General features: G+C 51.3%; 1 protein-coding gene across 2 annotated transcripts; it reads right to left on the bottom strand.

Annotated features, from left to right (window-relative positions):
* Positions 1 to 2,014: 2,014 nt before the first annotated feature.
* On the bottom strand, positions 2,015 to 4,481 carry TNFSF9 (TNF superfamily member 9). Of its 2 annotated transcripts, none has more exons than XM_084795387.1 (3): positions 4,092 to 4,481; positions 3,748 to 3,781; positions 2,015 to 2,767 (listed from the first exon to the last, which is right to left on the bottom strand). In XM_084795387.1, the coding sequence occupies exons 1-3, from the start codon at positions 4,449 to 4,451 to the stop codon at positions 2,283 to 2,285; spliced, it is 879 nt and encodes a 292-aa protein (XP_084651513.1). In that variant the 5' UTR covers positions 4,452 to 4,481; the 3' UTR covers positions 2,015 to 2,282. The 2 variants fall into 2 exon arrangements, with proteins under 2 accessions (XP_084651513.1, XP_084651514.1); XM_084795388.1 differs by having other exon boundaries at positions 2,015 to 2,764.
* Positions 4,482 to 11,005: the final 6,524 nt, after the last annotated feature.

Genomic DNA, 11,005 nt, shown 5'->3' with positions numbered 1-11,005 from the left:
CTATTGCTTTTACGAAAAGGTTTTGGGCCAAGAAACATAAACTGGCAGGGTCTGACCCACTGCCCACTCGATGGCTACCTGATCTTTCAGCCCTTCCCCCTCCACCTCTAAGACCTTGGCACGTGGTAGTAGAGCCTCTGAAGCTAATAACAACTTCCTGAAGCCTATTATGTCTCATTTAATATGCCCAAGAGCCCTTGAGATAAACTCAGTTTCCATGTTCATTACTACAAACAGTAGGAACAGAGAAGTCAAGACGCTTGCCCAAGAGCGCATAGCTTACCCGGCACTGGCTGAAGCAGTTTGTGCTCAGCCATGACCAACTCCAATATGAAAGTTTTGTTTGATTGATTGGTTGGCTTTTTTTGGGGGGGGAGGGAAGGCGGGGTGTCAAGGCAGGGTTTCTCTGTGTAGCCTTGGCTGCCCTTGAACTCACAGCGGTCTGCCTGCCTCTGCCTCCTGTGTGCTGGGATAAAAGGCGTGCGGCACCAGGGCCTGGCCCGTGTGAGCAATTTCTTTGCTGAATGGTGGGTTTTCCAGGCTGTTCCACTGTCACCGTAAAAGAACAGATTAAAACCTAACATCAGCACTTTTGTTTCCTTTAGCCTAAATTCCCACCCAGTGCACAGCCTGAAATCCCGTGGTGACATTCCTAAACTCGGAATCCAGGTTGGGTGAGAGTGATAAAGGGATTTCCCTCCTCTCCCCTAGGCAAGGTTAAGTCACCTGAAGTCACAGCTAGGAAATATTGAAACGGAATTTTTTTTTTTTTTTTTAAATCTCTTGAGGTGCAGAACGGCTGTGGGTTTCGAGTTTGGGTGACTCACACAGAGTGAGGAAATGCTTAACATATCAGTTTAGTTTACAAATATACTGCCCCAGCCCTGCTCCGCCGCCGCCACCACCACCACCCCGCCCTGCCTGGGCCCCAACCCCACCCCCCACCCCCCATCCCCACCCCCACCCCGGACTTGCATCACCCCTCTGCTTCCGTTGTTGGCAGCCTTCCTTCTGGCTGCCCTGGGTCCCAGGCTCACAGAGCAATGACTTGGCTTCTGTTTGCTTTGGGTTGTTTTGTTGTGTAGGTAACCCAGGCTGGCCCTAAACTCATTAAGTAGCTAAGAATGACCTTGGCATTCCAGTCCTGTGAATTACAGATGTCCAGCTAATTTATGGGACTCCTCCGTTTCTTGTTTTCTTACTCTTTAATTTTCTTTATTTTGTTGTTTGTTTTGAGACAGGGTCTTCTGTATCCTGGGCTGCCCTACCTTGAACTCTTGATCCTTCTCCAGAGGAAGGCTCCAGCTGAGGGACTTCTCAGCCTACACAACGGCCAGGGGTGATTTCCTTAACAAATTCTCCATCATTCGTTCTGTATCCAGAGTGTTATATTGCTCTCAGACACCACAGTACGTAGAACCCAGCCCCATTACATACATCATAAGTCATAGACTTTCACACTGGCAGACCTGGATGGTCGGGGGCTTTCTGTTTTGTTTTGGCTTCTGTTCATTTGCAGCTGGGTGCCCAGAAACAGACTGCTCTGAGGTACAGCGATCCATGAGAGAATCCGGTTCCATCCCCAGCACTCAGGTGCCGACCTGAGTTTGAGGCCAGGGTAGGCTACATATGGACTTCAAGGCCAGTCTAAGACTCTTGTAAAAAGAAGGGTCGTGCTGCAGAGCCAATTCAGCCAAGGAGTCTAAGGCCCTGACTGCAGACACACTAGTGCCTCCTAATGCCGAGAGAGTGGAGAGCCAATGCCTGGGAAGGGAGAGAGGGGAACTCTTGGGGCCCAATAGCCAGACAGTGTTGCAGAGACAGTTAGTTCTAGGTTCAGTGAGAGAACTTGTCTCAAAAAACAAGGTGGAGAGTGACTGAAGAAGACACCGTGCCAATCTCTAGCCTCTATACACACACATGTATGCACACACACACAAACACATATTCGTGAATGAACACCACACCCACAGACGTGAAAATTCAAAATTAAACAGCAAAAATAATAAAAAGGTTTATTTACAAATACATTTATTTCTCATATATTAATATAAATAGAGTTTGATTTGAAGGCCTGTGATGACTGGTTTCTCTCTAGTAACTAACTGCCCAGCAGTTTACTAATGCTCTCCAATGAAATGTATAAAGTATTGTCTGAGCCATGCTCACAATAAATAGAGTCCAGTCAAAGACGAGTGGGTAGAAATGGAGAGGGGAACCCCTGCTCAGGCCCCATGAGATATAGCAGCTTGGGGTCTCAGCAACCAGGTGTCACAAGATGGCTAGGAGCAACCCTGTGGGTAAGACGACTTGCCATGAGTTGTCTGGTTACACACAAGGAAGAGCTCAAAGCTGGTGGTATTGGGATATGACAGCTGCCAGTCTTTGTATGCGTTCTGGTGGCCGTGCAGATAGACCCTCAGATCCACGCTGAGGCGGTGGCCAGCCTCTAGGTGCATCAGGTGATACCAGGAACCTTGAGCTTCCTTGGAATCAGGGGACAGGTCCACCCTTGGGGCCCACTTGATCAGATCAGCTGCCTGAGGCTCTGTTTTCAGAACCAGAGAGGCCCAGCCCTGCACCGTGTGGTCCGTGTTTTTGGACACTTTCTTGAGCTTCAGTTGCAAGGACACGAGGTACAGCCCAGGTTTTGTCACCACCACCTGGTTTTGGTCCTCTCTGTACCTCAGATCCGGGGACAGGTAGGAGGTCCCGGCTCCATCTTCGCTGTGCCATTTCAGAGTCTTGTTTTCATTTAGCGATGCTTCTAGTAAAAGAGGAGTGAGTTGTTGAGGGTAGGGGGTGTGGGGAGGTGGGACCATGGAATGGGAGGGGGGCGGTGAGAGGAGGAAACAGAACAGAAAGAAACAGAGGGATAGAGGGATGGAGGGAGGGATGGAGGGAGGGAGGGAGGGAAGGAGGGAGGGAGGGAGGGAGGGAAGGAGGGAGGGAGGAGGGAGGGAGGAAAGCCTCCTAGAAGGGATATAACCCAAAAAGTGGATATGGAATAAGAGGGAAAAGGGGGTCTAGGCAAAGGAGCTCCAGGGAAGAGGTGAATCACAGGGGAGGAAAAGTGAGGAGACTACAGAAAAGAGGAGCATTGCGAGAGGGGTGGGGGAGTGAGGAGAAAAGGAGAGAGAAAAATCAGGGGACGGGGAGAGGCACTGGCAAAACTAGGAGTGGAGGTTGCCAGAGGGTGGAATCCTGGAAACGGGAACCACGTCAGGACCTTGAAGACAGGTGGGGAGGGGTGAGGGGCGGGGGATGGGGAGAGAGCGGGGAGGCAGGGAGAGACTAGGGCTGGGGCTCAAAAGGTACAGCGCTCTCCTAGGGTGCTTGAAGCTCTAGGGTTCAACCCAGCCAGTGGGAGGTGAGGAGGTGCTGGCAGGTGTTAGCGGGAGGGCTGCCAGCCTCAGCTTCCGACTGAGTTTGAGGGAAGCCTGGCTACAGGGAAGGGAGGGCCGGAGGAAGAGAGGTCTCCCAGAGCTAGGCTGCGAGGGAGGGGGTGTGCCCAATTCTCAGAGGACACTGCTGAGGTCACACGGGTGGCCGTTGGAGCTGTGACAACGAGGTAGGGATGGAGAGAGAGAGAGAGAGAGAGAGAGAGAGAGAGAGAGAGAGAGAGAGAGAGAGAGAGAGGGAGAGAGAGACTGAAGAGGTGACAGAGAGGGACAGATTAAAGAGTACCACACCCCCTTGGTCAACCTCCCTGCGGACACCCTGGCACTATAATCAGGGGCCACTCACCATTTTTAGCCAGTAGTTTGGCGGACACCGAATTCTGGAAAGAAAGAAGAATAAATGTAGACGCTCCCCCACGTCCGATAGCACTGGACGGGAACTCAATGCCCAACACACATTAGGGTGCCCAACTTCGGACTGGAGAAAGAGAGCCCTGTAGGACCTAGATAGTCTGTGGGCAAATGCAGTGCACCCTTGGGATTCTTCCCCCAGGTCTACAAGAAACGTTCAGGGGTTTAAGGCGCAAAGGGGTCTCCTCTGAGTGCGAGATGGAGCGAGCTTAGAAGGTGCGGGCGAGAGATGCATCCAGAAGGTTAGTAGGGATCCGCCAGGCATGGGATGAGCCTTACCTGTACTTTAGTGTTGGCGCAGCCCGGCAAAGTAGGGATTGTAGGTGCAGGTGCCGGCTGGGTCTGGGTGAGGAGGGCGATGGGACCACAGACGACCCCGAACAGCACCAAGGCGCCTAGGCACCAGAACAGCAGACGGCGGAAACAGGAGTGCCGGGCAGACGGCCAAGCGGCCTCAGGGTCCCGAACCTTAACCGCGGGGCGTACAGCATCCGTGGGGAGCGCGGCATCTGCGAGTCGCACGGTATCTGCGAGGAGCACAGCATCCGAGGGCCGCACAGTATCAGCTGGATGCCCGGCACCCGCAGTGTCCTCCACATCCAGCCTGAGCTGGTCCATGGCCATCGTAGGGCAGTACATGTCCCCCACCGCCCTGCACCCTGGCTTTATAGGCTTTTCTGTGGAGGGGGCGGGGTTCCCGGGCTCCTAGCTCCGCCCTGCGACTCCGGGAACTTTCTCCCCGCCCTCCCCTGCTCCTCCTCTCCTGTCCCTCCCCCAGCATCCAGGCCTGATGCCCACACCGTTCTTTCTTTCTTTCTTTCTTTCTTTCTTTCTTTATTTATTTATTTATTTATTTATTTATTTATTTATTTATTTAGTGCGTGTGTGTAATTGTGTGTGCTACTTTAAAAAAAAAGCATTGACACATTAAAGAGTTGTTTATATGTTGGGGTACCATGTGATATCGGGGTCCACTCCCTCCCTAGCCTCTCCTGAGTCCACAGCTCTGTCTCCCTTCTGTTTCTGTGTCTCTGCCACTATTCTTCACTCCCTGTGCTCTGGGTGTGGGAAGCACATGCTCGGCCTGGGGGCTGCCCTGCCTGAAGGTCCTTGAGTCGTGTGTCGTCCCCCCCCCCCCCTCCGCCTCCTCTCTCCATGTCTGTCTCTTCCTTTCTGTTTTTTCTGTCTCTGACAATCAAACCTCTGTCTCCTGTCCCCTTTTTCTTCCAAACCGTAGCTCCTCATCCCTGGGACATCCTCAGGGCTCCCCCCCCCCTCCTAAATCCAGGGCTTTTGCAGAGGACTCTGGGGACATCCAAGACTCCCTCAGGGGAACTAAAGAGCACAGCTGGGCACCTACCCCCACCCCCACACACACACACTCGGGCCTTTTCTGTCCTGTCCCCACCCATCTTCTTGGGGCTTCCTGACAGTAGCAGCCTTTTCGGACCCCAGAAGCAGAAGGCTGGAGAGTCCAGATAGAGAAATCCCCCCAAGACCCACGAACACATTTTCGATTTCCCATTCTTTTCACTACTCTTGTCTGAGGTGGAGGTGGAGGGGAGACAGGAACAGCAGAGAAGGCCCCCAAATGAGGAAATGAGAGGTAACTGGAGCTGGGCAAAGCCTGGGGACAGACTCCCCAGTGTCCTGATCACGTTAGATCTGCTGAGACTGCTCAGCAGGTAACAGTGAAGCTGCCAAGCCTGGTGACCCCAGGACTCATAGGGTGGAGAGCAGGGACTGACGCCCACAGAATTGTTCTGCAAATGACCTTTAAGTATAATTTTTAAAAAATTAAATCCTGACATGCCCGAACCAACAGAGACCAGACCATTTATCTCAGCAGCAAACAACAGCTATGAAATGGGGAATGGTTTATTCTGACGTAGGGCCTGGTGTCCAACAAACTCACTGGACAGCCTAGGATGACTTTGAACTTCTGACCTTCCTGAGTGTTGGGATACAGGCACAGGCATGCACCTTTACACCCAGTTTCTTTGGTGTTGGGGAGGAGCCTCCTGCATGCTACGACAAGGCTCTACCAACTGAGCCCTAGCCCCAGGCTCTGTCTCCCCCCCCTCCCGTTTTTTTTTTCCATAGTGGGGATAGGACCCACTGAGCTCCCTACCCCAGCAGGGGAGAAGTGGACTGAACCCTCTCTGGAAACACCAGCCATTTCTTCCTTCCATTTGACCATTCATCAGCATCACTGGGAAATTACAGACAAACACAGATGTTGTGGCGGGGGTCAGGGGTGGTGCACTAACAAGACACAGAACACTTGGGTGATCTAGAAACTGGAGGCTCCACCCAGGCAGGGGCTGCAGGGCACAGAGCAGTGAATCATCTGTGGAAGCTCATTCACACACGACAATCGTCTCAGCCACCTCTGGACACTCAGCCTGCTCAGAACTAGCTGGCGCCTACGTCCTCTTACACACAGGGACCACTCTCTGCCTGGAATATTCTCCCCGTTCCTGCCTCTGGTGCGCAGGCAAGAGATCGTCTCATGCTCATTTGTATTCCAGCTGTCATCACAGTGAGCAAAAATGACGGCAAGTCTTTAGACTTTCTCTATCTCTGGCTAGAATTCTTCCTAAACCACAGCGTGAAGGCTTCCGCACCACAGGCTCACCAACCACGTCACCCAGGAACTGGAGTCTCCAGCAGCACAGCTAAAACTAACTCCACTTTCTCACTTCACCTTTCTCTCCTGCAGAGCCTAGAGGTGCCTTTATTCTCCTGAGAAGATTAGAAAATTGGTGGAGTTTCCAGACAGAACACACACACACACACACACACACACACACACACACACACACACACACACACAATCCATGCTTAGTGGTGTGCACCTGTGAGCCCAGCTTTCAGAAAGCTGAGGCTAGAAGGTTGGAGGTTCAAAACCACCCTGGGCTACCTGGAGAGACACTGACTCAAAAACAAAACAAACCTGGATGTAGGAAGTGTGTGTGACTCTCAGGAGGTGGGGCAGACAGAGCTCGGTGAGTTCAAGGCCAGCTTGGACTACATAATGAGAGAAGACCAGCCAGGGCTACATAGTAAAACCTCCCACCAGCAGAAAAAAAGAAAAGAGAAAGAGAGAAATTTCAATATTAAAATAATTAATATTAAAATTAATTAAATTAAAATTTTTAAATATTAAAATTAATTTAATTAAAAGTAAAATTAGTTTGAACGGGATCTCATGTAGCCACAGCAGGCATGAGACTGCCTGTGTAGTCAAGGATAAATGTTTAATTCTCTTGCCTTAAGCTCTGGAGTGCTAATGACAGGTCTGTGCCACCAAGCCTGGTGTGTGGGGTGCTGGGGATGGAACCCAGGGCTTCAGGGACACAGGGCAGCTACACTCCTAGCATTGGACTGGAACCACACACACACACACACACACACACACACACACACACACACACACACACACCTGCAGTCCAGCCCCTACCCCTGACTGCTAAGAAGGAAGATTTAATATCTCAACACCTCTCAAGAAGCAGGAGCAGCCAGGCTGCCAGAGCCTGGGCCAATCTGTTTACAATTAAAACCACAGCCCACAGCCAAGTATTGCCCAAGCTGGTGGCGACAAGAATTGGGAGGAGAGCATCCAGATCTCCAATAACGCAGAAGACAGGACCCCACCCTCGCAGAATTACGTTACACCACCCCAGTGAGCTCTTCTTTTCTGTTTTCTTTTGACACAGGCTTGCTGTGTTACCTTGACCGTCCTTCCTCAGCCTCCCAAAAAGTGTGTGCAGGATGACACGTGTACTTTGTCACTCCTAGCTCCACAGGAATTTCATGCTCGTTATCTCTACCACCCACCCTAATTGCCTCTGTTTATTAACTACCTTCCTTGCTTATCACTGCCTCCCACCCCTGCTGATGTGTGGCATCCTCAGCAGCATCTCCATCCAACGTCTTCCCGGGTGCCCACAGCATATGGAGCAAGGAGGATCGCCTATATATTTATGGGAAGAAGGGATGAAAGAAGGATGGGAAAGAGGAAAGGAAGGAAGGGATAGGGATGGGTGAGTGAATGTACGGGTGGGTGAACAGATGGATGGATGGATGGACGGATGGACGGATGGGTAGATGGATGTGTGGATGGATGGATGGATGTGTGGGTGGATGGATGTGTAGGTGGATGGATGGATAGATGGATGGATGGATGGATGGATGGATGGATGGATGGATGTGTGGATGGATGGATGGATGGGTAGATGGATGTGTGGATGGATGGATGGATGTGTGGGTAGATGGATGGATGTGTGGGTAGATGGATGGATAGATGGATGGATGGATAGATGGATGGATGGATGGATGGATGGATGGATGAATGGATGGATGTGTGGATGGATGGATGGATGAACAGATGGATGGATAGATGGATGTGTGGATGGATGGATGTGTAGGTGGATGGATGGATAGATGGATGGATGATGGATGGATAAACAGATGGATGGATGGATGGATGGATGGATGTGTGGATGGATGGATGGATACATGGATGGATGTGTAGGTGGATGGATGGATAGATGGATGGATGATGGATGGATAAACGGATGGATGGATGTGTGGATGGATGGATGTGTAGATGGATATATGGATATGGATGCATGGATGGGTGGGTAAACAGATGGATGAATGGATGGATGGATGATAGATGGATGTGTGGATGGGTGGGTGGGTAAATGGAGTAGATGGGTGGGAGAATGGATGGATGGATGGATGGATGGATGGATGGATGGACCAACGTAAGGGCGGATAGATAAGTGTATGGATGTGTGTAAGAGCAGGTGAAGAGGAAAAAAGAAGGTACGTGGAAGAGAGCTCAGATCTGGTGCTGATTCTGCAGGGCCCCGGGTGAAGGAGATGCAACTCTAGAAGCTGCTGTGGTGAGCAGCACGGGTCTCACAATGCTGGGTGAGCTGCGGTGCTTGTCCGCCTGAACACATTACACTCAGTCACTGCATTCAGTGGCAGGTTCTGAGGGCCTGGCTCAGCGGCAAGCACTCACCCGGGTTCCATGCCAGCATCACAAAGACATGGGAGATAACAGGGACTCTCTTACAGTGATGAGGAAGATGCTGTGTGCAGTACTGAGCACAGAATACATTCTTAGCAAAGGAGAACTGTCGTGTTTGGTTTTCATAATTAATGGATACATATTAGCTATATGTAACAATATGTCCTATTGGGACATTTTCATTGGTGCATATAATCTATTTGGATCATATCCATCCTCTTGCTTTTTTTTTTTTTTTTTTTTTTTTTTTTGGTTTTTCGAGACAGGGTTTCTCTGTGTAGCCTTGACTGTCCTGGACTCACTTTGTAGACCAGGTTGGCCTCGAACTCACAGCAATCCGCCTGCCTCTGCCTCCCGAGTGCTGGGATTAAAGGCGTGCGCCACCACGCCCGGCCTCCTCTTGCTTTTTTAATTTGATGGTTTCTGTCTCACTGTTTATTTATTTGTGCATTTTATTTTAGCGTATGAGTGGTTTTCCTGCATGCATGCACATGCACCAAAGTGCAAGCCTAGTGCCCACGGAAAGATGGAGTCAGAACCCCTGGAACTGCAATTCAGGCTGCTTATGAAGCCAGGTGCAGTGGCACACGCCAGTAATCCCAGCACTCGGGAGGCAGAGGCAGGCTGACCTCTGTGAGTTCGAGGCCAGCCTGGTCTACAAAGTGAGTCCAGGACAGCCAAGGCTACACAGAGAAACCCTGTCTCGAAAAACCAAAAAAAAAAAGAATGGTTATGAGCCACCATGTGGATGCAAGGAACAGAACCCAGGTCCTCTGCAAAGACAACAAGAGCCATCGGTCAGGTCCCTGTTTCCTGTGTGTGTGTGTGTGTGTGTGTGTGTGTGTCTGTGTGTCTGTGTGTCTGTGTGCCATGTGCATGCCTTCTGAGAGGCCAAGAGAGGGCACAGGACCTCATGGAAGTGAGGTTACAGGCAGTCGTGAGATGCCGTGTGGGGCCTAGGAACCGAACCCAGGTCTTCAGCAATAAGCACTCTCACAGTGGGGCCGTCTCTCCACCTCTACCTCCATGATCCTCTCTGTCCCTGCTGCTTTCTCATTGCTTCCCCTACCTCTTCCCAAATATATATATATATATTTAAGACAGAGTCTCACATAGGCCAGGCTGGGTACCTCATTTCCTAACCAAGGAGGACTTTGAACTTTTTTCCTGTTCCTCCTGCCTCCACCTCCCAAGTGCCGGGATGACAGGCTTGGGCCACCGCTGAAATGAAAATAACTCTCCGCTGCCTACCTAGGGGGATGTCATCAACCCACGTGCCATGTAAGTCCAGAGATTCACTCTAAAATATATAGCGAGATGACCAAGGTGTCCCAGGGAGTGTTCTGAGCTGTGTGCTTCACAAAGCTCTGGACCTCCCTTCCCAGGAAAGCAGACAGCATGGCCTAGTCTACGGGGAAACCCTGGGCTGCAGCCCAGCTGGCAACCCTGAAGCGCTGTTTTAATGGTTAAAAATGAGATGCCAGGCAACAGATATGATATGGAGAAGCTTATTATATGAGCGTGGGAGAGCAGGGAAGTGGGGGGGGGGGAAGCACCCAGTGAGAGAGGGAGACAGAGACAGTGAGAGAGAGAGAGAGAGGCGGGGGGGGGGGGGGGTCAGAGGGGTAAGAGAGAAAGAGGGGCGGGGTGTGGTAGTGCACACTTTTAATCCCAGCACTCGGGAGGCAGAGGCAGGTGCATCATCGCTGTGAGTTCAAGGCCAGCCTGGTCTGCAAAGTGAGTCCAGGACAGCCAAGACTACACCGAGAGACCCTGTCTTGAAAAACCAAGGTGGGGGAGAGAGAGAGAGAGAGAGAGAGAGAGAGAGAGAGAGAGAGAGAGAGAGAGAGGAGAGTGAAGAGAGGAAGAGCAAGAGAGGGAGACAAGGTGGCCTTGCCCACTTTATAATCCTGAGCACGGGCACACCTAGTGGCAGGCAGGTCATAGATTGCTAGGCAGACTGAAGGCAGTAGGCTAACAACCATGCTTGGGACTTCTGAGGCAGGAAGCTCTGCCTACTGTGTTGATCTGAGCTTCAGTCTCCTCCCATGACCCCACTGAGGTGCAGTCACACCTTTGCTCAGTAATCTCCGTTGTCTCAGTTGTTTTCCCCGGAAGTGACTGTGGGCCCTGGATGTCCTTCCTCACT

Source organism: Acomys minous, assembly GCF_964271855.1.
Source record: "Acomys minous genome assembly, chromosome: 9".
NCBI classification, from domain to species: domain Eukaryota; kingdom Metazoa; phylum Chordata; class Mammalia; order Rodentia; family Muridae; genus Acomys; species Acomys minous.
This window is presented reverse-complemented; position numbering and strand designations above follow the sequence as displayed.